General features: G+C 41.1%; 1 protein-coding gene across 4 annotated transcripts in view; it reads left to right on the forward strand.

Moving 5' to 3' along the window:
- LOC124865726 (SREBF chaperone) overlaps positions 1 to 25,937 on the forward strand; it is a 36,233-nt gene extending 10,296 nt beyond the window's left edge. For all 4 annotated transcript variants that reach the window (XM_047361081.1, XM_047361082.1, XM_047361080.1 and 1 more), the window contains 21 exons: positions 55 to 172; positions 407 to 564; positions 1,083 to 1,303; positions 2,118 to 2,223; positions 3,750 to 3,922; positions 5,409 to 5,535; positions 7,751 to 7,863; positions 7,950 to 8,044; positions 8,181 to 8,279; positions 9,037 to 9,249; positions 10,611 to 10,990; positions 11,737 to 11,886; positions 15,832 to 16,033; positions 16,119 to 16,234; positions 16,650 to 17,193; positions 17,275 to 17,360; positions 19,095 to 19,177; positions 22,649 to 22,815; positions 22,962 to 23,042; positions 24,360 to 24,566; positions 24,937 to 25,937. In XM_047361081.1, coding sequence (XP_047217037.1) covers positions 55 to 172; positions 407 to 564; positions 1,083 to 1,303; positions 2,118 to 2,223; positions 3,750 to 3,922; positions 5,409 to 5,535; positions 7,751 to 7,863; positions 7,950 to 8,044; positions 8,181 to 8,279; positions 9,037 to 9,249; positions 10,611 to 10,990; positions 11,737 to 11,886; positions 15,832 to 16,033; positions 16,119 to 16,234; positions 16,650 to 17,193; positions 17,275 to 17,360; positions 19,095 to 19,177; positions 22,649 to 22,815; positions 22,962 to 23,042; positions 24,360 to 24,566; positions 24,937 to 25,182 — 3,685 coding nt within the window. In that variant the 3' untranslated portion in view covers positions 25,183 to 25,937. The remainder of the gene's footprint in view (positions 1 to 54; positions 173 to 406; positions 565 to 1,082; positions 1,304 to 2,117; positions 2,224 to 3,749; positions 3,923 to 5,408; positions 5,536 to 7,750; positions 7,864 to 7,949; positions 8,045 to 8,180; positions 8,280 to 9,036; positions 9,250 to 10,610; positions 10,991 to 11,736; positions 11,887 to 15,831; positions 16,034 to 16,118; positions 16,235 to 16,649; positions 17,194 to 17,274; positions 17,361 to 19,094; positions 19,178 to 22,648; positions 22,816 to 22,961; positions 23,043 to 24,359; positions 24,567 to 24,936) is intronic.

Consider the following 25,937-nt stretch of genomic DNA (forward strand, 5'->3'; position numbering starts at 1 on the left):
TGTTGCTTTTGGCATCAGGACTCACAGGGTCCCTCTCTGTTCTCCTTCTGCCAGCTATCCGTTGCTGAGGCTTCCCCTGCCTGGGACAGGTCCCGTGGAGTTCACCACAGGGCTGCGAGATTATAGTATCCCTTCCCATGAGCCCCAGGGAGACTTGGAACGACCTGACTGGGTAAGAGATGGGAGGTCACATATGTACTTATATTTGACTTGTACTTCTATATGTGTTTGATCTAAAGTAAGCTACAAAGGAGAAGACAAACCTTTTTAACAGTGTTTCACACACGATTCTTACCAGATTTAATATATTAAAAACATGCCTTATTTGTGTTTTCTTGGTTGTGAATGTCACCTGTGTGTGTGTGTGTGTGTGTGTGTGTGTGTGCGCGCCATGTGTATGCTGTAGTACCACGGACCTCCGGTCGCCTACATCCAGCAGGTGTTGGTGAAGGCAGCGGTGTCACCATGGGACAGCAGCCTTGTGCCGGTGGATGTGTTTCGGTCACCTCTGGGTAAAGTCTTCAGTCTGCTGGAGGATATTCGCAACCATGTCCACTCCGATGGGTAAACGAACCCATGCTGTTAGATGAAAGATGAAAAAGTAGTTAGATCTTGAGCAGCCACAACAGTTTGTTGTTTTTATGATAAACTTGCCTCACGTTTTGCAGAAGGTCAAACAAACTGTGGACCTCCACCTGTTTTGCATCAGCAAAAACATAAAACATCCCTGACCTTACAAAAAGATCAGCTCTGAACATCCAGCGAGCGGTCTGTTGCAAACTGTAAGGTGCAGGACCTGTTCTCTCTTTCACTTGCTTGGCAGCTGCACCGTGTGAGCACTGAGCTGCACGTTGATTTGTAGGTCAGGCTCCTGTTTACTGATGAGCTGTGGTGTTTTTGAGCATATTGACATATTATCCACAGCTTCCTATTATTATATTAAATAGTAAAAATCAGCACTGCTTGGTAATTAAATTTAATGGGATTTAAGCCCAAATCCCATTAAATTATTGGTATGAACTAATCTTTGTTTTTTTAACCTTTCTAATCATTTCTACCTTCTTTGATTCCTCTCCTTTCAGCTCTGGCGTTCGAAGCCTGGAAACGCTGTGTCTCCAGGTGACAGACCTGTTTCCAGGGTTACGGCGGATGCAGTCGGTGCTGCCAGAACATGGCTGCCTCCTTGTCTCTCCTGGCAACTACTGGCAGAACCAGCGGGATCTGTTCGACTCGGACTCGGACCTCCTCAAGACCATTCAGAAACATGAGCCAAAGGGACTGCACACCTCAGCAACGCTGCGAGGTAGACACTATGAATAACTCTGCGGATGATAGACGATTATGATGAGGATGGATACAGTGGGAGCCTGCTAAAGTTAGCAACTTGGGCGATCAACTGGTTGCTTTCGCTTTCTTTTTAGGATTTACACAGAACTCTTCACATTTAAAGAAATTAGAAGTAAGGATTCCTACCCCTTTAAACGTTTCTCTCTTATCACACTGCACATAAACCTCACTGCATTTCTTTGGGATTTTTTCATGATAGAAGTGCATTTTTTAAAGTGGATCCCGTCTGTTCTCTAATGTTCTCTAACAAAACCTCGGAGGCCTTCACAGACTCACTCTATTTATATCGACATTAAATAAAATGAAAGGCCTTTGGTTCGTGAGAGGGATCGTTTGAGTAGCCAGTGAGCAAGGATTGGTCAAACTGGCGAACTGACTGGCTTTTATAATGACTCAGCCCAAGCAGTGTCATTCCTATGGAACTTAATGTATTTATCCAGCTCAGCCTCATTTTGGCTCAAGTGATTCTTATCCTGGAACTGTTCTCATCTGCCTACAGCAGCATTACATCAACATTCAGATGAATGCTGGCTGGTTTTGATCTTGTTATACAGCTGTAATAAATGATATCATATGGGTGAAGTAATTGATGGTTGTTTCATCTCTAATGAATACCCCCATGTTTTCCTGATAACTGAGCAATGATTCCTGATCACGCAGAAGTCATTTGTCTGGCACGTGGCCTGTAGCTCCACATAAAAATGTCATTTAAGCTAATTTGCTGCAATTTTCCTTCTAAAGACCACAATTCTGTCTTTGTGTGTTTTTAGACCTGCTGTTCGGCGTCCCTGGAAAGTACACAGGAGTCAGTCACTACAACAGGAAAAGAGTTGTCACATACACAATCACTGTGGTTCTTTCCAGCTATGATGCAGGGTGAGTTGCAATTAGTTGAAGAGGCAATAAAAGTCATTAATTTCTAATTATCCTTTTAATACTTTAGACATTTAGACAGTCACAGACACCCTGGATGGAATTTCAATTTAAGATTCCAACATGAAGTTTACATTAAATGTTTTCATTTCCTTTTAGAATCTGATGCCACATTAATTTGGAAACATTTGTTGATTTAAAAAAAAAAAAAGAAAAAAGGTAGTAGCAGACACTCTGAGATGGTGTCTCTCAGCATAAATGTTCTATAAAGTTCATTTAGAACTTTCTTCTTAAAACTGGTAAAATGTCTTTTCAGACATGACCAGTAGAGTCACCAATACATTTCATCCTCAGGGAGATCACAGCAAACTATTTAAAGAGTCTATTTAGAGATAGCCCAATGACTAACTGATTAACTATGTTTACGAGAAATGATGAAATGAATGTTCTTGTTGGACTTGTTTCTTCCTCACATGTATACATGTATAGCTTACCACAGCTACCTTTTAAATATGGTCATATCTATGAAAGTTAATATTTTCCTTATTTTAATCAATGATCACCTTGATATTGCGGCAGACGCTACTAAGAAAAGGCATGAAAAGCCTGTAGCTCTCTCTGAACCTGATCACCCCACACAGATAATCAATCTGTTGTCCTCACAACAATGTCTTGCTGGATATTACAGGTCTACCTGGAGGATTCTTACTACAGTTGTTGGGAAACATTTAAAAAGGTGCCATTTAAGAATTTAGATTGTATAAAAATTGCAGTTGACCACTAGAAATCCAGCCATTCTCTCATTTCTTTCATTCATCTCATTTATTTCACTTCTCAATGTTGGAGCTGGTCGTATACCAGACGTTGGTAAAGTTCAGGATCTGCTTGCTGTTTGTAAGCATCCAGAACACAAATGGCCCAACATTATGAGCTTTCTTGATAAGAGTCACCCTCACCCTGATGACGACGTCATGGAAACAAGCATTTGATCTGCTTTGAGTTGATTGGAGTTCTTTGAAAAAGCACCCCTCGTTCTTACTGTTGCTTGACAAAGAGATGTCGTCTCATTCTGGTTATTACACATATCTACAATTAGTTCAGATTACTGTGAGGAAATTAGTTTTGCCGAATGAGAATTAAATGGCTGTAAATGAACAAGCTGAGACCAGAACATCTTGTTTTGTATTCAGGCTGGATGTGAGAAATGTATACAGTTTAAGCAGTTTGGACCCAACTCTGCTCGATTACTCCATAGTTTCATAGGGACTAGCCAACCAATTGCATTTAGGAACACGTTTTTCTCTCAAAGCATTCATACTGCATTCATAATGCATACTGTACAAACTAAACTTGTGTATTTTAGCATTTTCAGTAACAATGATATACAAGACAATATTCACATTTTCTTGGTAATTTGGAAGCTGATCCAGGGGAAAAAACTGATTTTATACTCAGTAATGTTTTTCAGTTTTACTTTTGTCCATTTTTTGTCATGTTTAGTGATTATGACAATGTTTGTGTGTGTTCAGCTTTCTGAGTAGCTTGCGGACCCGTCTGAAGCAGCTTCACCCATCTGCCAACTGCAGCCTGAGAGACGACCACATGGTTCACATCCACTTCAAGGAGGAGATCGGCATCGCTGAACTCATTCCCCTCGTCACCACATACATCATCCTTTTCGCCTACATCTACTTCTCCACTCGTGAGTCCCGCTGCATGTCCGCCATGTTCCTGTACCTTTCTTACATCATAAATTCCCTCTTTGTTCATTGTTGGCTCGACTTGGAACCTTTTTGTTTTTCTGTAAAGCGCACATTCAGACCAGTGCCTGCTGTGCCTTTGTTTGTGTGCCAAGGTTGTTCCTGTCTGGCACGAGGATTATCCTCACACTGGAACATTGCACACCTCTGTAAGAACGCAGCGAGCAAATCTTCAGCAACCTGCTGGTGAAAACATTACTTCAGAGGACACTCAAAATAAACGTTCATTTCAGATTCAGTTAGTCGGGTCACATTTGGTGCCTTTCTAACAACATTTTTTTGAATTTGATGAACAAACTGAAGGAATGAATGATTCCAAATTTATTTTCAGATTTTTTTATAAACTGAGTTTTGATTGAATTTTGTGAACTGGAAATTGTTTTTTCCTATTGTTATTATTTGGGTTGCAACTAATGATTATTATTATCTAATTGATTAATCTGTCGACTGTTTTTTTTTCGATTAATAATCAGATAAGAGATTTTTCACAGAATGTGAACCAGGTGAAGCTAAAGCTAGGCCCCTTGAGGTCTGGATAGAGCATTAACAGACATAGAAGGTTTTTCATCTTTAATGCAAAATGTACATATTTTTTGTACAATTTTGGCCTAATTACTGCTCTGAGTAGGTTGTTCTTTCAGCAAATGGCATTTTAGAGAGTCTGTATACTCCAGTTAGCGATTATTCAATTAGCTGACAGTTATTTCAATAATCGATTAATTGTTTTAGCCCTTATTATTATTATTTGGCCTGCCAACCGTTGGGCGGGTGGGCCTAAAAAAGTAAGGTTTTGATCTTAAGCGAGATAAATTGTTACCTTACTTATTAAAACCCTAAATTTGACAAAATGTGCACTTTCCTTTAACCATGACTGAATAATCGGTAATGTACTGAAAATGTACATCACTACAGTGGCTTTAAATAATGTGTTTGGATTAGAAATTGTCAGAGGCAAATATTTGGCTTACTGCCCCTTATTAAAGTCTTTTTTTTTTTTTTTGTTCTAATGCAGACACTCTTAAGCCTGAAGCTGTGGAAGAATTGGTTGATGATTGTCCAGAATGCAGTCTAAATACTTTAAAACATGGAATGTGTGTTTTTTTGTGGCCAACTTTCTCATGATTTTACTTGGCATAATGATGTTTGTATTAATATCATAACATTAACTTTGAATTCCTGCTGCCGTGTTGATAGATTTTCAGTTTGGCTCGATGGGTGCATATGTAGATATACAAACCTTTATTAAAGATTGGTGTTTTTAAAGGGTAAGTGTGCCCTCAACTTGGCTGTACGGTTAGTTTTGTAAAATAATTCATTCTGAGTGTTAACTGGATTTAATGTTTCCATCAGATACTAGGAACCAGTGATGGGGTAGTTCAGCAATGATTTCTACTACATAATAAATCAGCACACCTCTTCTTCCTGCAGGTAAGATCGACATGGTCAAGTCTAAGTGGGGCCTGGCTCTGGCTGCTGTGGTCACAGTGCTCAGCTCCCTGCTCATGTCTGTGGGACTGTGTACACTGTTTGGACTGACACCCACGCTGAATGGAGGGTAGGAGTGCCCACATTTTTCTCATATTTTCGTTAAGATAACTTAGAAAGGTTTGGTCCACACAATTGATGGTTTGTTCTTTGTGGTTAGGATCGAGACGTTTCTCTGAACCCAGCAGCTTCTGTTTTAAACAAAGTGTTTCAGGACAAATATTTGTTTAAATGACATATTTGTACAATGCTTTGATTGTTGACCTCTATTCATAACAGCTGATAATACACTCATGTAGTTTTAGGTGTGATTCATGTTTAAAGTTACACATTGAAATCACAGCTTTTAGCTACTGAACTGCTGCTAGAACAACATGTAGAGCTCCTGTGGGGTCCCCTTAATGCTCTTTATTTTCACCCACATGTATGGAGTGAATATTTCCTCCCCTAGGGGACTGCTACAGTTTTATTATCTGATGTCTTATTCCATTTACTCACACACACACACACACACACACACACAAAAACACACACACAGTCGGTCTTCCTGCTTCCTCTATATTGATTTCCGACTGATTTATGTTAATGTTTCTAACCAGGGCTCAAAAGACAGTGTGTCATTGTTGATAGAACAGGAAATGCTGGGAGTGGAAGTGGGTTGGACTACTTCAGGGGGAGGACATTTAGTCATATTGACATTAAATGGTTCGTCCAATCATTTAAGGATTATTAAAGAGCTGACATTGTGGCGTGACTATGGTACACTGGTGTTCAGCCACTGCCTAAGATCCCTGTATGTTTGACGTAGACTGTGCTCATTATGGCTGGTCTTGCACAAACACAAGACTAGGGCAACGTAACCAAACTATTGAAACTGGAAGATCACTTAGAAAAGCTAACAGGCCAACATTTTAATAAAAATGACTTTTAAAGCACAGGTTTTTAACACTAATTTATAGAAATTGGTGTGTTTGTTGTTGGATGAGTAACTCAAAAGGCACAACTTTGCCTTGGTGTGGACTCTGCTTAGTCATTATTTGCTCCACACTCAAGGCTGCAGAGTTTAGCCTGTGAGCATGTGTTTATGTGTGTTGCTGCTGAGTGTGTGTGTGTGATGCAACATGTAGAGACTCCTCTGTGACCCAGTTATACACTTACCCGCAAAGCTCCTGGTTATCGGTGCTACCAGACTAATCTCTGTTCACACTTTGTAATGGGAGGAAAATCCCTGCAGGCTTCAGTCAGTTGCTAACATATTGTTATATGAAAACTGTCTGTTTTTCATAATGGCTGATCTGACAATAGGAGGATCTTAATGTTTGTGTGAGCTCTGTTTAGTTTTCTCATGTATATGATGACATGATTTTAATGTTCATCTCTTCTTATGGTGCATGATCATTATAATCGGTTGATGGTTGCTTTTCTTGAAGAGGCTTGTCTTAAGTTCAAGGTGGATCTGGTGGGAGGTGCCTACATCATTTCTGTGTTTGGTCATTTCTGAAGTTGAGAAATATGCACAAAAAAACAACAACAAATGAAACAAACTGAGTGCGAGCATAAAGTTGCCTTAGGCTGGATGCCATTATGTGGCAGTGAGGAGGAGGAGGAATCATAGAAGCACATGATTTAAACGTGTGCTGTGTTTAGCCTGGTCTGCCTTTTATTTCAACATAGAGGTGAATGCAATTTTTTGACAAAGCTTGTGACAGAATTCAGGCAGACGTAATTTCTGCTCCGGTTCTGACCCGCGTTGTTAATCTGACGCACCTGGGTGTGTGCTAGCATGTTTCTTCCAACACCGGCATCAACAGAACACTTTGTATTAGCAGCAGTGAATAGAAGCAGCTGAAAGTATAAGCAGTCAGTGTTTTCTTATTAGGGGTTTAACTCGACTGCATTTATAAAGCTGTTAGAATTTGACTTTTGGAAATGTAATATTTTAGCTAACAGTCTGTCATGCCAATCGAACTTCAATTAGGCCGACCCCAGTTAGTTGTTTCACATGTTGTTTACCCCTAAAAAGACAAGCTAATGCTACACATGTGGTGGTTGGAAGTGAAGTCAAACATTCAGGAGAAACATTTTCAGAGAATATTTTTATTCAGCTCTGTTGTGAAATGTTCCATGTCATTTACATACGGTAACAGCATTAGCGAAGCGCCAACGGCTCTTTGTGTCGGAAGAAAGCCCTTAGATGCTTTGAAAAACATTACAAATTTATTTAAGATTGATTGATTTTTTTTTTTTTTTTCTAAATTAGTTGATGTACTGTTTTCTCCTTGCAGCGAGATCTTTCCTTACCTTGTAGTGGTGATCGGCCTGGAAAACGTGTTGGTCCTCACAAAGTCTGTGGTTTCCACCCCTGTTGACCTCGAGGTCAAACTTCGCATTGCTCAGGGTGGGGTTTATTCATTCATCTTTTTAAGATTTGTTTGAATTAAAAAAATATAATATCCTAAAATGTCTTGTCCTTTGCTTTTCTAGGCCTTAGTAATGAGAGCTGGTCTATCATGAAGAACATGGCCACTGAGCTGTGCATCATCCTGATTGGATATTTCACTTTGGTACCAGCTATCCAGGTTAGTGAAATGTGCTTTTATTACTGCAGGGTTAAACATATTTGTCATTCTGGATTCTGAGACAGAGTATGTGGATGGGCTTGTTCTACCAATAGGTAAACTATAAGGATGTAAAATAATTTTTTGTCTTGTGTAGGAGTTTTGTCTTTTCGCGGTTGTGGGCCTCGTCTCTGACTTCTTCCTGCAGATGTTTTTCTTCACAACAGTCCTGTCTATAGACATTCGCCGTATGGAGGTAAGACTTGGACGTAAAACCAAAAATATGCTAAGAAAATAACATTTTCACCTCTGAAAAGATTCACATTTCAGTAGTTCAGTATTTTGGGTAATGGGAAAACAATGGGAGCAGCAATCCAAGAAAATGGGATTGCTGCCTCAATTTAACAGCAATTTCTATGTCCCACCACTTAGGTGTGTGCTGTATCTGTGCAGAAATAACCTCTCTTGTGTATAGCTTAACAAATATTTATGGTTGTGCAGCCTTTTACATAACGTTTAATTTAGAAGTGCATGGTGTGGACAGATAAAACAGTTTTTCATATATTTACAGGAAACACAGGAAATGTGGACACACATGAATTTACCACATAGTTTTCCTTTCTTACTCAAAGCTCTTATATGAAAACTTCAGTATAAGGTTTAGCTTCATATTACCTTTAAATAAGCATTTAAAACGTAATCCTCTTACTTGCATACAAAACTGTATTGTTCCAGTTAGCCTTTGAGGATCAGAACGCTGAAAGATTAATAATGAAATTCAAAGAATTAATAATCATAGATTTTCAGGTTTTTTTTTTCTCCTAAATGAAAACTCATTAACATGATTCAACGGGAAATGGGAAATGCAAACACTTGACAAAACAACCAGTAAAAAAAATATAATGGTGATGAACAAATGATTGATAAATTACACATTTATTTAGCCTCTTCTGTTGTTCTTTCTGCATGACTTTGAGTGACGTTTAACAACAGTTGGTTTAAACAAATTACAGCTGGCTGACCTGAACCGCCGCCTGCCCGCCGAAGCCGGTCTCCCCCCATCAAAACCGGGACCTCTGCGAACACGTGAGGTCCCCCCTCCACCACGACCCTCCCCCCACACAATCACCCTGCAGACTCCGGCCTTCAGGAACCTCAGACTCCCGAAAAGACTGCGTGTTGTGTACTTTCTGGCCCGCACGCGGCTGGCCCAGCGCATCATAATGGTGAGTCAACTCGTCTCCTGGCTTACGCTATCTATTCCGTCTGGTTTTTTAAATTCACTTTTAAACCAATTTATTATTTCATTGAATCAATTCTGATCATATTGGATACTTAAGGTTGGTTTTTTCCATTAAAGTATTATTGTGACTCCTTATTAAAGATGAACAATTGGGTCTTTGATGTTAGACATACCAATTTAGCTTTTTTTCTTAAAACTCTTAGCTCATTTGTGCAATATTTGTTTTAATTTAATGGGAAATATATAACATATTGACCACAAAAGAAAACATGTGCTTGAATTTTCCTGATAGAGGAAGTAGTTTTGAAACAAATAATGTCGTCAACCGTTAAATCCCTCAATGATGAGTATCAAAATGTATGGGCTTAATGTTTCGCTGGTTTTTGTTTAAATCAATAGAAAGTGCACCAAAGTACAGCTGTTTGATGCATTTCTGCTGGAAGATGTGTTTTAAGCACTAAAATCTATTTAATTAAAAGGCCTTCATTAATCTAGTTGTTCCATAATATCTAAAAACTTTAGTTACATATAAAAATACACAAATTAAAATAAAGTATTAAAAAGGAAGATTTTTATCTAAGTTGTAAGTGAAGTTCAACTTGATGTTGTTTAAAAAGATCATTTTTAGGTTTGGCTCGGTTGCAGATATTAATTTATAACAAAGTTTTTTACAAATTAGGATTTCAGAACAGCCAAAATTTCCTTCATAGGTGGTCTGCAGTTTAAAATGTTTTTATAAGATTATCAGAGAAAGTTCCAGAGAAGCTTGGTTTTTCTCTAGCTGCCCGGAGCATAGAGTAATGTAGTGCTGCTCCTCCCCCACCTGTTTCTGCACTCTGCTGGTCAGCTGGCTGAAAGGAGGCTGCTTCTACTTACAGGGAAGACATCTTCGACTGATCCCAAAAACTCTGCCTAAAAAGAGTGCTTGACTATTTGACCAGCAACATGAGTTTTGTAATACCCTATTACTGCCTAAGTAGCCAAAAGGTATAATATTGTATGCCATAAGTACTTTAAAACTGCTGCTACATTTATTGTGTTTTTGTAAATCATTAACTTAATGCCAGTGATTAAATGTTGAGGATAACATTATTATGGTACGTTCTAATTCATTTTTGTTACTTTAGCAGAAGCAGGATTGGGAAGAAACTTTTTGTTTTTCTAGTTTAAATAAAAACAATTAAATCATTTTGAAGTTCATTTCATATTTTTATGTTTAATAATGTGCAATCATAGCATTTTTACTCAAGCTTATCAAACCCTGAGAATCCTACGTTAGCCCATGTCCAATCACAACTCAACAGACTTAGAAACATCAGTCTTGTTTTCTCTCTACATTATAAGGCTGGAACGGTAATCTGGATCGGTATCCTCGCCTACACTGACCCGGCTGGAATCCGCACCTACCTGGCTGCGCAGGTGTCTGAGCAAAGCCCTCTGGGGGACCCCGGAGGAGGCGGTTTAAACCCCCATCTGGCAGTGGCCCCAGTTTTCCGTGGCGGAGATCCTACCAGCACCTTGAGCATCCACTCCGCACCCGATCCAACTCCTCTACCTGAAAACCAATCACAGGGCCACCTTGGCCCGGCAGACCCTCTTCCCCATGCCCTGCCCTCTGTGCCTCAGATCACCTGGGGGGGCGAAGATGAGGAGGGATGGAGGAAACTTTCTTTCAGACATTGGCCATCGCTTTTCAGCTACTACAATATCACTTTAGCAAAGAAGTGAGTATGGGCTCAGATTCTGAACTTACGATATTAATTCTGTCTGTAGGTCTAAAATGTGAGATACTGAATTTAAAAGTCTCTTATTTCGAAGTTCATGTAGCTAGTCAGTTAGTTAGTTGCATATGCAAACAGAAATAAATCTTGGTGTGCATTGTTTTTTTTTTTTCTAATTTCAGTTTTGGAAATTCCTGCTAGAGTTTAAAGTCAAACATACAACTAAAACAGCTAAATGTCTCATCAGTTCAGTTCCTTAACTATTTTCTAAAGTAACAAGGTAGCAAAGCATTATAGTGGAAGTTTTTATGAACTGATTAAAAAACTTACCTCTTTAATATAATGGACATTGAAATTATAGTTGGGTGTGGTTTTCTTTCTGGCTTCAGGACAGGATTATAACCAGACATCCAGCTCAACAGTGTTGGATACCAGTCGGAAAAATGCATCGCTTTATTTTCCTTTCTGGTTTTTTTTAACCAATTTGAAATTTTATATAAAGAATATCCAATATATTTGCCGTTAAAGAAAATTTGTCATTAAAGAAATTACTTCATATATATCAAACTCTCTCTTATTTTAGGATCAGGTTTTGTTGTTCTGTATAAGAAGGTATTTTCTTCCAATAAAAATCTTTCAGTATAAATTACTTTTAGCTGCTTTTTCCTTTCAAGAAGGCTTGAAAAATCAACCTGTGTCTACTTTCAGGTTGCTTCTTTATTTAAAGATAGCCTCCTTGTCAATTTCAGGTACATCAGCCTGCTCCCGGTAATTCCTGTCACCATTCACTTGAGCCCCCAGGAGGCCATTGACACGCGTCACCCTCAGGATACGAGGCACCCTCCACCACTGATCCCTAAAGCTTCTGCAGATACACAGACAGACCTCACCCTCTACAAGTAAGTACTCAGGAATACACAAGCTTGCGGTGCATTAAAACAAGCTGCATTTCCTTTAACTGCGTCTGCAAAGCATATCATTTGATTTCACAGAGAAAAAGCCTCCTGAGGTTCTCTCCTCTACTTTCAAAGTAATTTTAAATGCCAATTAGACCAAACATGTCTGAACGTATTTAAAGTGAACCTAGTGATCAGATTCAGAGAATACTGCATGATTCTTATCTCACGTATTATTGTTTATGCATGCTCTCCTTAGTGGGTTGCAGGGGTAATAAAAGGCACAACTCTTAAGTATATTTTTTAATAATTAGTTGCTTTTGCATTTTGCTTTGTGCAAAAATGCTTTCAATATTTTTAAAGAAATGCTGCTGAACATTATAGCTGATATAATATAACCTAATATAATTTCTATGATGTTCACTGGGATTGTTGTTAAAGCAGTTGTTCATTTCCACGGTCGCCACATGCATGCTCAGGGTAAAAGATTGCTCCAAGATCTGATTGGCTGAATTTGATTTACTGTATTATGTTTAGGATCAAACGCACAGTTTATAATATATATCAAATATACCAACGGTAAACAAAACTGTGATCAACATATCAGCCACGGCCTTCTCACAAATCTAGAACCTTGACCTGATGGACTTTGGTCAAGGTCATAGGGAATGTTTGCAGCTCCAACACCAGTTTAGGGCCAAATCTATCCTTGTGTGGGTGTTGACGATTAGAATTAGATACTTAGTGCAGTTTTGCTCAGACGTTTGATTTGAGGTGAGGGACCCACAAAGGGTCTAACCATGGGTCTAAGGAATTCATCCTGATACCTAATGACAATCAGGGTTCCATTGTTTGTCCTGTATAGGTCTGTGCGTCCCTCCGTAGATATGCCTCCCCAGACCAACACTGACTCACCACCAAACCGATCATGCTGAACATGTTGCAGCATAACGTTCTGAAGACCCTTTAATGTCTGTCACACAAGCGCAGAGTGAACCTGCTCTTATCTGTGAAATGATCAGGGTGCCAGTGCCAAACATGCCAATTACAGTGTTCGCTGGCAAATGCCAGTTGAGCTCCACAGTGCTGGGCAGTGACTACAAGGCCTAGTAGAGGACGTCGGGTCCTCAGGCCACCCTCATGAAGTCTGTTTCTAATGGTGTGGTCAGAGACATTCTCAACAGTGGCCTGCTAGAGGTCACTTTGTTAGGGCTGTGGCAGTACTCATCCTGTTCCTCATTGCACAGAAGAGCAGATACCGGTCCTGCTGATGGGTTAAGGACCTCTGACAGCCCTGTCCAGCTCTCCTAGAGCTCTCCTGGAATCTCCTCCATGCTCTTGGGATTCTGCAGGAAGACACAGCAAACCTTCTGGCAATGGCACGTATTGATGTAATCATCCTGGTAGAGTCAGACTGCCTGTGCAACCTCTGTAGGGTCCAGGTATCGCCTCATGCTGCCAGTAGTGACACTGACCCTGATTAAAGACAAAACTACTGAAAAGCAGTCAAATAAAAATTGAAAAGGGGAAAAAATGTCTGTGGTCTCCACCTGTTTCCTTTAGTGCATCTGTTGACAGCTGATGATTAATAACCCCCTCTTTACTACTTAACTGACCTGTTCAATATTCCAGAAGTTTAACTGACATGATAATATACTCTGATTAAAATACTGTTTCTTTAATTTTTTGAGCAGTTGAGATTAACTTTTATGTTAGTGTCAATGTTTTTTTTCCCTATTACATAAAATAAAATTGCCATTTAAGTTGGTAGCACTGTTGCCTTGCAGCAAGAAGGTCCTGGGTTCGATTCCCAGCCAGGGGTCTTTCTGCATGGAGTTTGCATGCGTGGGTTCTCACCGGGTACTCCGGCTTCCTCCCACAGTCCAAAGACATGCCTGTTAGGTTAATTGGTTAATCTAAATTGCCCTTAGGTGTATGAATGAGTGTGTGTGTGGTTGTTTGTGTGTTGCCCTGCGATGGACTGGCGACCTGTCCAGGGCGTACCCCGCCTCTCACCCATAGACTGCTGGAGATAGGCACCAGCTCCCCCGTGGCCCACTATGGAATAAGCGGTAGAAAATGACTGACTGATATAACACAGTCCAGTATTCCTGTCCAGACTCCCCAACTTTATCAGTCGCAATAACCTCATCCTCCTGCTCCTTCCAACAATAGCTAATAGTGTGGAGTTCTCTTTGTGCGGTTATATAAAGCGGTGTTGGCCCCCCAGCTGCGGTCCACTGAGGTGGAAGCTGTTCAGACTGTATATTAGGGCTTTAATTGGGTCAGGGTCGTGGCCCTCACAGTTGGAGGAGAGGCAGTTGATTTCATCTGACCCTGAGACAGATGGAAGGCCAGCATGATAAAGATCAGAGTTTCATAATTTACCAGAGAAAGCAAGAGAGGGATATGATGAAATCCTAGAAACTCTTTAGAACGGATAAGTTATTGCACTTTGGATGGTTCTTATTGCATGAGATGCTGAAAACCCTGCTTTGGTGGTGGTTGTGAATAGAGCTGAATATTTATGTGTGTAATTTATGTTTTGTAGTTTTTATTTATCAAATGGTGCGCACAGAGGGAATAACTCTAAAAAAAATAGATTTAAATCGGCAACAATTACAGCTTCTTTTGTTTCAAGCCAAAAGATCTTCTTACCAGAAAAGCCTCACACAGATTCCAAGTATCCAAAACAAGATGCGTTCTTTCCAGATTTCTGCAACAGTGCAGCCTCCCCTTGCCGTGCAAAGTAAAGTTGAGTCGGTGTAATTTGCTCTGGAGTCAAGTATAAACTGGTCTTTACACAGAAGAGGAATGTGCATTTTATCTGTTTGGGCCTGGGCCACAAACCAGTAACTTTCCCAACGTCTTCCCCAACAAAGTCAGTATTTGGTAAAGCCTAACAAGATCTTGGTTCTGTTTATTCGTATTTATCTGCTTTTTTGCTTTTAGATGAAAGGTTGAGACCAAATAAATTTAGCTCCTAAACAGGTACGTTTAAACCAAAGGAAGAATAAAATAAAATAAAAACGATAATTCCTTGTTTATAACTGCAAAACTTATAAAACGGAAATCTTCCCTGTTACTTTCTGGCCTATGAATTCACATTTTGTGAAATGGTATCTCAACACTTAGAAACATGTTATCCCATTCCTTTTTCTGTCCAAGAATTCATTTAGAATTATTCTTCTTACCTCCATCCAGGACTTGTACAAATCTAGAGTCAGGAAAACGGCAGCTAACATCTCTGCAGACCCTACAAAACCTGAACACAAACTGTTTAGACTTTTACCTTCAGGGCGGCGCTACTGAGTGCTAATGGCAGCTGCCACAGAGACAGTTTCTTCCCCCAGGATGTCTCTGATGAAAACAAACACCTCACAGGCAGAGTAGTCAGCTACTCTGCCTGAAACAAATAGGCACATTTGCACTATTTTAACCTGCCTTCCATCTTTTATGTACATTGAAAAGAAAAGAGAAAGAAACGCGCAGACTTGTACATACGGGTCCTTGTCCTTATTTGTTTTTACACATTCTGGTTGTTGTTTGAACTGATGTTCATATACGATGTGAGTGATGGAAAACAAAGTCAAATTTCTCAATTTGTACAGAGTTGATTCTGCTTCTAACTTCAATGGATGTGATGTTTTACTTTTACAGAGCATGTTTTTGGGAGAGAAGGTCACACTTCTCTGCGTTGTCTCATGATCACATTAACTCCACATTCCTCATTCGATTACGACGGATTTTTCTCAGCCTGCTGCTTGACATGCTGTAGAATATGTTTAAGACATAGCTATCTGCACTTGTCAAGGTGTTGTTTAAGGGAGACATTAAATGTGGCAATTTGGTTTCTTTACTTAATCTCTAGTTCATGGGTTACGAGCCTATGTTTTACTGCACTTATTTCCAGAGTGTTTCTCATTTTTCGCCCCTCTTCCTGTCCAGGGTTGCTGCTTTGGGCCTGGCTGCAGGGGTCCTGCTGGTTCTTCTGCTCTTCTGCCTCTACCGCGTTCTCTGCCCCCGTAACTACGGCCGAAACGGTGTCATTCACGGCCGGCGGCGGCGAGGGGACCTGCCCTGTGACGATTACGGTTATTCTCCACCTGTCAGTGAGATCTCACCTCTGCTGCTGAGGGGCCACAGTATGGTGAGAAGGGATTTTAAGGATGATGCTATAAAAAACGCTTCATGCTAATATACAACCTCTTTACTCCACTCATTCTCTCTTGCAGGACATTGAGTGTTTGGCTAGTGATGGGATGTTGCTGGCTAGCTGCTGTTTGGCGGGACAGATCCGTGTTTGGGATGCTCAGACTGGTGACTGTCTAACCGTAATCCCAAAGCAAGAGTAAGGCAAACTGTGTTTTTACGTTTTAACATCAAAAAAATAAACATGGAGTTTTCTGAACTCTGCTAACTGTGTGCTTTGGTCAGATGAGAGTAAGATTAAGCTTTCAGCATTAAATACTCCAAGTGGTTGTGGGAAGAAACAAATGACGAATATGTGGAAAACCACTTCATTCCCTGTGTTAAGTACGATGAAGGATCTGTGATGCTGTGGGCTTCTCTTCAAAAGACCCTTGAAAACAAGACATTTTAAATAAGATATGTCATCAACTCTGCCTAGAAAACTGAACTCTTTGAGAATATGATGTAATAAGAGATTATTTTAAGGCTTATTTTAAAGCAATGTGACCTCATTGAGGAAAAATAGGGTAGTTTCTTTTTGTTTTAGCCAACTGATTGCTCTGGCTTCTCTTCAGATTAAGACGATGCAGCAGCAGTGGCTGCTGGGAGCAGCGAGACGTCTGGGACACCATGAGCGGAGCTGCAGAGTCAGAATGTGCCTGTGAATCTCGAGACCTCCCCATCAGCTGTGACGGGATATCAGAGGAGGATTGTTACCCACTGAGACGTCGCATTGCACCTATTCGGCCTCCTCTCTTTACTGACCAGCCTGATCTTACTCCACTCATCGACACAAACTTCACATCCCAGCCACCCTCCAACCTCTCCACGCCACCCAGAGGAGGGTTTGACTTTGGAGGCCTGGTAGAACGTGCCTACATGGAGCACGAGCCTCCATCACCGTCTACCTACCCATCTCCTTCCTCTACCTCCTCCTCGCCTCCTTCAGCCACACAGCTCCAAAGAAGTCCGAGCCTTGGGGACACATCTGGACCCTCAAACCAAGAGAGAGGCTCTGGAGCCGGAACACAATCGGCTGCAGACTGGGAAAGCTCAGTCTGGGCCATGGAGCTGAGAGGAAATCTGATAGCTGCTGGGAGGAGCAGCGGCAAGCTGGAGGTGTGTGAAACAAGTTATCCGTTATAGATGTTGGAAATTATTTAGGAGCCAAAACTAAACTGCATTTAAATGTGGTTACAGCTGTGGGATGCAGTGGAAGGGTCACTGCGGTGCAGTAATGAAGATGGAGTCTCTGGGATCACAGCTCTGGCGTTTCTTAACAACAGGTAAAACTCAGATCTGAAGAGCTTAAACTAAGTTATGTTTTTTTTTCCTTTAGTTTTTCTAGATCATAAATAAGAATAAAAAACGTGTTTATTTAATTTACAATTTAAGATGTAGGATTTAAGATTACCTGGTGTTTAAAGGTATTATTGTCTTAGTCTACACTATTTATCAGATCAGCCTTAATCCTGCAGGCCCTCTGGACCCCCTAAGGCCTCTGGAAAAGGTCTGCTGTTGATACTTTAAAGCTGAAATCCATAGCTTTTCTTAGAGGACGATGGAGGAGATTTCGAAATCTAACCTCTTTAGCTCCCACCACACCACACCCCAACCCTCCTCTCCTCTCGGAGCTGAAAGCCCTGCCTCCTATACCAGTAATGGGAACTCTGCTCCTTTAAAAGAACTGGTTCTTTTGGCTCCAAAGCAGCTCATAAGTTATTTTTCTGCTTAAATTAATTTATTGTCCACAATAAAGTAAATACACGCACAAAATGAGTTATTAATTTAAAATGAAGCGAGCCCAAGACACCAGAAGATGGTGTCATTTTCGGTGTGAATCCAGTGTTTTAGAAACCGTGCAGCTATCAGCTGATGATTATGCTAACATTGAACAGAGCCCAATAATTGTAACAGCAGTCTTGCTCATGGTGTTGCAGCGCTGGCCACACCCATTGCCAAATAGTCAAAGTTTAGACAGAAACAGTGACACACATATTGACCAATCACGTGCGGTTTTAAGGAAAAAAAAAGTAAGCGTGAGAGACCCAAGAAAAAAAAAAAACAATGGCTCCCAATAATGAGCCGGCTCTTAAGAGCCATTTTCTTGGCAATCAACACATCACTATCCTATACACGTGATGCGCAGGGCTAGCGGTGTGAATAGAGAGCATAATTGCAGTGACCCTAAAAATAAAAACAATAGGCTGTTGTAGCACAAGGCTGAACGCTATACTATTCACTTAGCCTACATTACATACAATGTAAGCTGATTCCAGTTCGCTCCCCTCCTTCCTCTTCCACAGTTCGCTTGATGTCCAAACTACAGGCTGACATTACATATAATGTAAGTCTGGTCAGCATTCAAGCTAGTGCCATGAACGCAGCATATTACAATGATCTACAGCATTATTTGTGTTAAAAACAAAAAAAAAGCTTCATTAAAACTCGCTAAAATACAATAAATTATTTACTTTTCACCTGTTCAAAAGGAACTTTGCCAACTTTTAATCAGTTTTGAGAGTTGTAGATTGTAAAGCTCCATCAATCTTTTAAAAGCATCTCCAATGTACATTCTACTGGGAAGTTGTAACCGTCTCACAATGAGTTTTGTAGGACTTTCACGTTGTCTACACTTTCTTTGAGACATAGAAAGTAGTCGAGGAACTTCGGTCCTTGTTGTGGTTTCTCCATTACACACCTTACCCTAACCCTGGGGCAGGCGACCCCCTTTCCAGTTGCACACTGGTGCGTAGACTCGTTGAATGGCCCCTACCCCCAGATGAATACGCAAGTCTATTGGACAGAGTTGTAGACGGGCTCTGTTTCCTTGCTAAACTACACAGTTGCATGATCAGTTTGAATCTGTTCAAGCTTTTTTGTGTTTATTTAGTTTAAACATTTCTTGTTTATTTCTTTAGTTCTCTTTGCTTGTTTTAATCTCTGTAAAGTTTGATGTGAAAATTGGAAGAAACGCACCGGCTTCTGCTATCTGTTCTGATCTTCTGTTTGCTTCTCAGAATTGTGGCAGCACGACTGAACGGGTCGTTAGATTTCTTCACTGTTGAGATGAACAAACCTCTTGGTCTGCTGCAGTACAGAGGTGAGAGGGTCCATATTCAATTCAATTCAATTCAAAGATACTTTATTGATCCCCGAGGGGAAATTAGAATTCCAGTACAAACCATCCAAATATACATCATGACACAAGACAAGGGGGGGACGGGTCACCCAGGCTTTGCTGCCCACTCACAGGCGCTGCCCTTAGATGAGAAAAGAGGCCACATTAGGTAAGTAGAGGGAAAAAACTCATATTTCACACTTTATCCTTAGCAGGATACAGTTTGAGATTGCAAAAAACCTCAGCACAAAGAAGCAACAAATTTACAAAACAACATCATGCCAGGAACGGTGAAGGTGGTGTGAGGGGTACATATGTTTATCTTGAGCATGTGTGTGTGTGCGAGTGAGTGTGTGCGAGTAAGTCCATGAAGCACTGTCACAGAGGCCATTGTCCTTGATGGTTCGTTGGAATGTTCATCAACCGGCCACAAAGTTCTGAGCAGGTCCATAGATGTCCTCAGGGAAGGGAAGGGAGGGAGCAGAGCGTCATGTTTACATAACTTCAAGGAGAAGTTGATGATAGCCAGCCATCAAGGCCGTGCAGGGGAGCCAGATTCAGAAAAACAATAATTATTTGGGTTAGGCTGACTCTTAATTTTCCGTCAGCCTTGAGAGTCTCGCTGGTGCTTCTCAAAGGCGAATCCAAACAGCCAAATTCCTGCTCTTTCGCCAGATCCAAGCGAACAACTTTCTCCAAGATTTATCCCATTTCACTCCTGAGTCCAGGAACCGCAACCTGCCTGCGATCCTGTAAGGATCACATCCAGTCTGTGATTCAGCTCACGTAACATCTCAGTCTGATTGTTGATCACCCTGAAGATCCCATCATACAGGTCCTTCTCAAAATATTAGCATATTGTGATAAAGTTCATTATTTTCCATAATGTCATGATGAAAATTTAACATTCATATATTTTAGATTCATTGCACACTAACTGAAATATTTCAGGTCTTTTATTGTCTTAATACAGATGATTTTGGCATACAGCTCATGAAAACCCAAAATTCCTATCTCACAAAATTAGCATATTTCATCCGACCAATAAAAGAAAAGTGTTTTTAATACAAAAAACGTCAACCTTCAAATAATCATGTACAGTTATGCACTCAATACTTGGTCGGGAATCCTTTGGCAGAAATGACTGCTTCAATGCGGTGTGGCATGGAGGCAATCAGCCTGTGGCACTGCTGAGGTCTTATGGAGGCCCAGGATGCTTCGATAGCGGCCTTTAGCTCATCCAGAGTGTTGGGTCTTGAGTCTCTCAACGTTCTCTTCACAATATCCCACAGATTCTCTATTGGGTTCAGGTCAGGAGAGTTGGCAGGCCAATTGAGCACAGTGATACCATGGTCAGTAAACCATTTACCAGTGGTTTTGGCACTGTGAGCAGGTGCCAGGTCATGCTGAAAAATGAAATCTTCATCTCCATAAAGCTTTTCAGCAGATGGAAGCATGAAGTGCTCCAAAATCTCCTGATAGCTAGCTGCATTGACCCTGCCCTTGATAAAACACAGTGGACCAACACCAGCAGCTGACACGGCACCCCAGACCATCACTGACTGTGGGTACTTGACACTGGACTTCTGACATTTTGGCATTTCCTTCTCCCCAGTCTTCCTCCAGACTCTGGCACCTTGATTTCCGAATGACATGCAGAATTTGCTTTCATCCGAAAAAAGTACTTTGGACCACTGAGCAACAGTCCAGTGCTGCTTCTCTGTAGCCCAGGTCAGGCGCTTCTGCCGCTGTTTCTGGTTCAAAAGTGGCTTGACCTGGGGAATGCGGCACCTGTAACCCATTTCCTGCACACGCCTGTGCACGGTGGCTCTGGATGTTTCTACTCCAGACTCAGTCAACTGCTTCCACAGGTCCCCCAAGGTCTGGAATCGGCCCTTCTCCACAATCTTCCTCAGGGTCCGGTCACCTCTTCTCGTTGTGCAGCGTTTTCTGCCACACTTTTTCCTTCCCACAGACTTCCCACTGAGGTGCCTTGATACAGCACTCTGGGAACAGCCTATTCGTTCAGAAATTTCTTTCTGTGTCTTACCCTCTTGCTTGAGGGTGTCAATAGTGGCCTTCTGGACAGCAGTCAGGTCGGCAGTCTTACCCATGATTGGGGTTTTGAGTGATGAACCAGGCTGGGAGTTTTAAAGGCCTCAGGAATCTTTTGCAGGTGTTTAGAGTTAACTCGTTGATTCAGATGATTAGGTTCATAGCTCGTTTAGAGACCCTTTTAATGATATGCTAATTTTGTGAGATAGGAATTTTGGGTTTTCATGAGCTGTATGCCAAAATCATCCATATTAAGACAATAAAAGACCTGAAATATTTCAGTTAGTGTGCAATGAATCTAAAATATATGAATGTTAAATTTTCATCATGACATTATGGAAAATAATGAACTTTATCACAATATGCTAATTTTTTGAGAAGGACCTGTACATGCCTGGCAGCCTTACAATGGCCAGAACAACTGCTGACATTCTCCAAATTTCTCGATATGCCAGGTAACCGCTGACTCCAAAAAGCAGAAATCCTGATATCAAACATCCAATTATATACATATCTTCCACATCCTCGACTGACATTATCGACAAACACAATCCTCCACTTCTGCCAGGAGTCCATTGTGTATCCGGAGAAAAACGTCCCGTCCAGACAAGTTGGGCTCTCCTTCACCCTGTCTTCTTCTCGAGAAAATTTGATCAGTTGCATTGAGAGACCAGCTGACCAAATCCATAACTCAGAATTTGGAAGATATGCAAGAAGAGGCTCCAAAAAGAAGACAAGTGTGGTGGAAATTCTTTCAGTAAGCATTCCACAATGTATGACCTTTGATTTACCTCACTCCAGTGAACGTCTGTGTTAGAGGAGGAAGCTGTAAAAGCCATTAACAGAAGTTTAATGGTTAAGGGCATTTGTTAGGGTGATGCCTCAGGAAGAGTAGATGGTTGTTCCTAGGTAACCTTCTCACCTCTGAACCCGAGAAGGGTCTGGGGTCATAAAACACAGACTCTTTGAAGTTGAGATAACACTGTCATGTTCTGGTATAAATACTGTGTGTAAATGTTGATTGGGGCTCTGCTTCACTGACTAACCTCAGTGTCAGGGTCTTCAAACGCTGAATGCCTTTGAATAAAACTTATAAAGACAAAGTCCGGATTTTCTCTTGTTATGAGTCAACTTCTACCCACTTTGATAAGAAAATTCCACAACACAAGACACAGAGCTGAAGCAGGGCAGATATGGGAGGGGTGCGGGAGACAGAGAAAAAGCGTCCTCCTCCACCGAGAGCAGAAAGAAAAAGGAAAGAAATATATTTGTTTGACATGAAATAATACACTGTTGGCTATTTAAGATTGGTAAATGAAATATATACAGCATCATTTCAGAAATTGACAGAGAAAAGGCAGGAAAGCTCCAATAACACTCATCCTCATCCATCTGCAGGTGCCTCCGGGCGAAGCAACATGCCCCCGTCTCCCTGTTACAGCAGCGAGGACTTGATCAGCTGCCAGCTTACACGCTCTGTGCAGTGTGCCCACCAGAAGCCGATCACAGTGCTGCGAGCGGCCGCTGGCAGGGTGGTCACCGGCAGCCAGGACCACACAGTCCGGGTAACACCAAAACTCATGACATTTACAACCAGAATGTCAGAAAAACAGCACTGGCTTCTTTTTTTTCGCATAAAATGCAACAGAAATACAAGCAAAATCTGGATATATAATAATTTGCATATTTACTGCGTCTTTTATCTGGTCAGGTTTATCGTCTGGAGGACTCCTGCTGCCTCTTTACCCTGCAGGGTCACTCTGGGGGGATCACAGCCATCTACATTGATCAGGTCAGTTACAGACTAATATCAGTTTACAGTTTTCTTTAAGGCCTGACCTGCTGACTATGATTTTCTATAAAATAACTATAGCACAAACAAAGAACATTAAACAATGAAATATGACAAATATTGACAACAAAAGAATAAATGTGCTGCAGGTTCTTTGATACAGGGCATAGTTTTATAGTCTACAGAAAATGGAGATTACACGATTATCACTGTAAACGCATCGAAGCACATGCCCTTCATGTTTGAGATTTTCTCACTAGAGCCTATAAAGGAACAAGCGGATTGTTGATGCATTTACAGACTGATAGATTTAATGAACAGGAAACATTTCAACCACGTTCCAACAAGACAGTTTATGAACTTTATGTCCAGGATCAGGGTATGTCAACTTTTTTTTAATTATCTGGAAATCAAAGTGATTTTTAAGACCACATATGAGGGGATTATTTTAATAAGGTTGTTTCTGTGGATTTTAAGATGTTCCTCTAGGAGTTTGGTCTTGGGGGTGGGGGGGTTTTGACAGAGGGTAAATGGCTAGGCCCATAGTTTCTTCTGGCTGCAGCCTGTTTAGGCGGTCTACATATTCAACAGAACAGTCCTAAGGAAAGAAAACAAAATCTAAAATGTTCTTTGTTCATCTTCTACTTGTTGTATTTATATATAAGTGCTATATCTTTTTTTAATTGTCCATCCATCCAAATCTAATATGTATCTAATTACCAAGCTAAGTCTTATAAAGAGGCAGAGGGATTATTTCACCTCCAACAGCCAAGCCAGGTCAAAACCTTTTATTCGATGGTGACTGGAGTTTAGCTGTGTGTCAGAGGCAGGAAACACTTGAGCTATTTTGTGTACTTACACCTTTGCCATATGTACCAGGAGTAGGAGAGTTAGCCCTGCCATCAAAACCAAATTTGGCGCTTTTAAAAACCGCAGATATCCTTGCCTAGGTTCCAGGTTTTAGCGGCATGTTTTTCGGCGCGCTGTGTCCGCTGTCATCTGCGTGTGAGTGCAAGTAACTCAGCGTGTCAGCGTCGGTGACAGAGTATGAGAAGTTTGTTTTCGTCCATCTTTTGTTAAGTTTGGCCATAGAAAGTAGAGTTGCAACGACGCAGGGGCAGAAATCGCTCACGACGTGATAATAAAATCAATGACATTAACTGTTAAAACATATTATGCGCCGCCTTTGGATAAGGGTTTGGGAAACGCTGCCTTCTATGATAAAAGTAATTAAAACGAATGTAATAGAAAAGGAAACAAATTCATTTTACATCAGAAGTTCTTTTCATTTGAAATTTCTATGTGACTTTTCATCAGACGATGGTTCTTGCCAGTGGCGGGCAGGACGGCGCCATCTGTCTGTGGGACGTCCTGACAGGAAGCCGTGTCAACCACGTCTATGGTCACCGTGGCGACGTCACCTCCCTGGTCTGCACTGCCTCTTGTATCATCAGCTCGGGACTGGATGATGTCATCTGTATCTGGGACCGCAGCACTGGGATCAAACTCTACTCCATACAGCAGGTACCGAAAGGGTCCCAGATAATAAAGTAGAAATACAATGAGGGCCACCATATGTTCAGCTTGAAATTTTAAAGAAAATGAAAAATAATTTATGAAACGATTTTGTCTGAGGTTAAACTGCACAATGATTCATGTGAAATTTTTAAGTAATTGTTTTAACAGTCAGTCAGTCAAAATAGTAAGTCTGAGACTAAATACTGGGGCTTCTAAAAGTATACACACCACACTAACAATCTAAGGGTGTGAATACTTTTACAGGCACTGTAACCTAAGCGTTTGAGATTTTGAGTATGAATATAGATCTTCTCTTAAAAGACAGAGGAAAAAAAAGATAGGTGAGTCATTCTGACTGGTTGGTTCTCCTCACCAGGAGGTGGGCTGTGGGGCAAGTCTTGGTGTGATCTCGGAGTCTCTCCTGGTGACGGGCGGCCAGGGCTGCGTCTCCTTCTGGGACTTGAACTTCGGCGACCTGCTGCAGACCGTCTATCTGAGCCAGAGCGGCGACGGTCAGGGTGTCCGGCAGCTCTTGGTGCTCGACAACGCCGCCATCGTCTGCGACTTCGGCAGCGAGCTTAGTTTGGTCTACGTGCCCTCTGTGCTGGAGAAACTGGACTGAGGAAGATGGGCAGCTGGCACCGGTGGGAAACACTCAGAACCTCCACTTGTTGCTTTGGTGGCACTATCATCACTTTTTCTATCAATTATGAGAAGTTCAGATGTTGAGAAAGGAAAAACTCTGAGGGTCATGGGATATGAAATCATATCCATCATTCCCTCATCTTTTTTTTTTAAGAGCGAGCTTGTGTGTTTGTTTCGTTGCTCTGCCCTCAATGCTGCTGACTCGGACGGGACCTTTTGCGATCCAACCCTTTGAAAGAGAAAGATGGAGCAGTTTCCTCTGTTTTATTTTTATTCCTGCTGTTCGGTTCACTTGACAACAAAATGAAGCTGACAGTTCTGCAGCCTGCCGGGAGGAACTGGTGTGTGTGTGTGTGAGAGTGAGTGAATGAAAACCCAACCCGATATATCTTTTTTTTTTTTTTTAAGGAAACACCTGAGAAGATCTGATTTGTGAAGATGTGTGGGCGTGCGTGGTGGAGAACGGATGATTACTGTAAAAAGTAAACCTCCGGTGGAGGATGTGTTTATGTATAAATCTATTATTTATTAGCGGTATGTTTTTAAGTAACAGTTTGTTTATGAGTGGCTAATCCCAACTCATAAACTTCAATATTATCAAGTGGAAATAACTAAATTAAACATAGGAAGGTGGTTGGCAGCATTGAGCCCATGTTTTTAAACTGGCTGTTTTAATATTAAGTTGGAAAGTGTTGGAGGCTTTAGAGGAAAACGTTCGTCTCTGATGCTGCA

Source organism: Girardinichthys multiradiatus, chromosome 3 (genome assembly GCF_021462225.1).
Source record: "Girardinichthys multiradiatus isolate DD_20200921_A chromosome 3, DD_fGirMul_XY1, whole genome shotgun sequence".
Classification (NCBI taxonomy): domain Eukaryota; kingdom Metazoa; phylum Chordata; class Actinopteri; order Cyprinodontiformes; family Goodeidae; genus Girardinichthys; species Girardinichthys multiradiatus.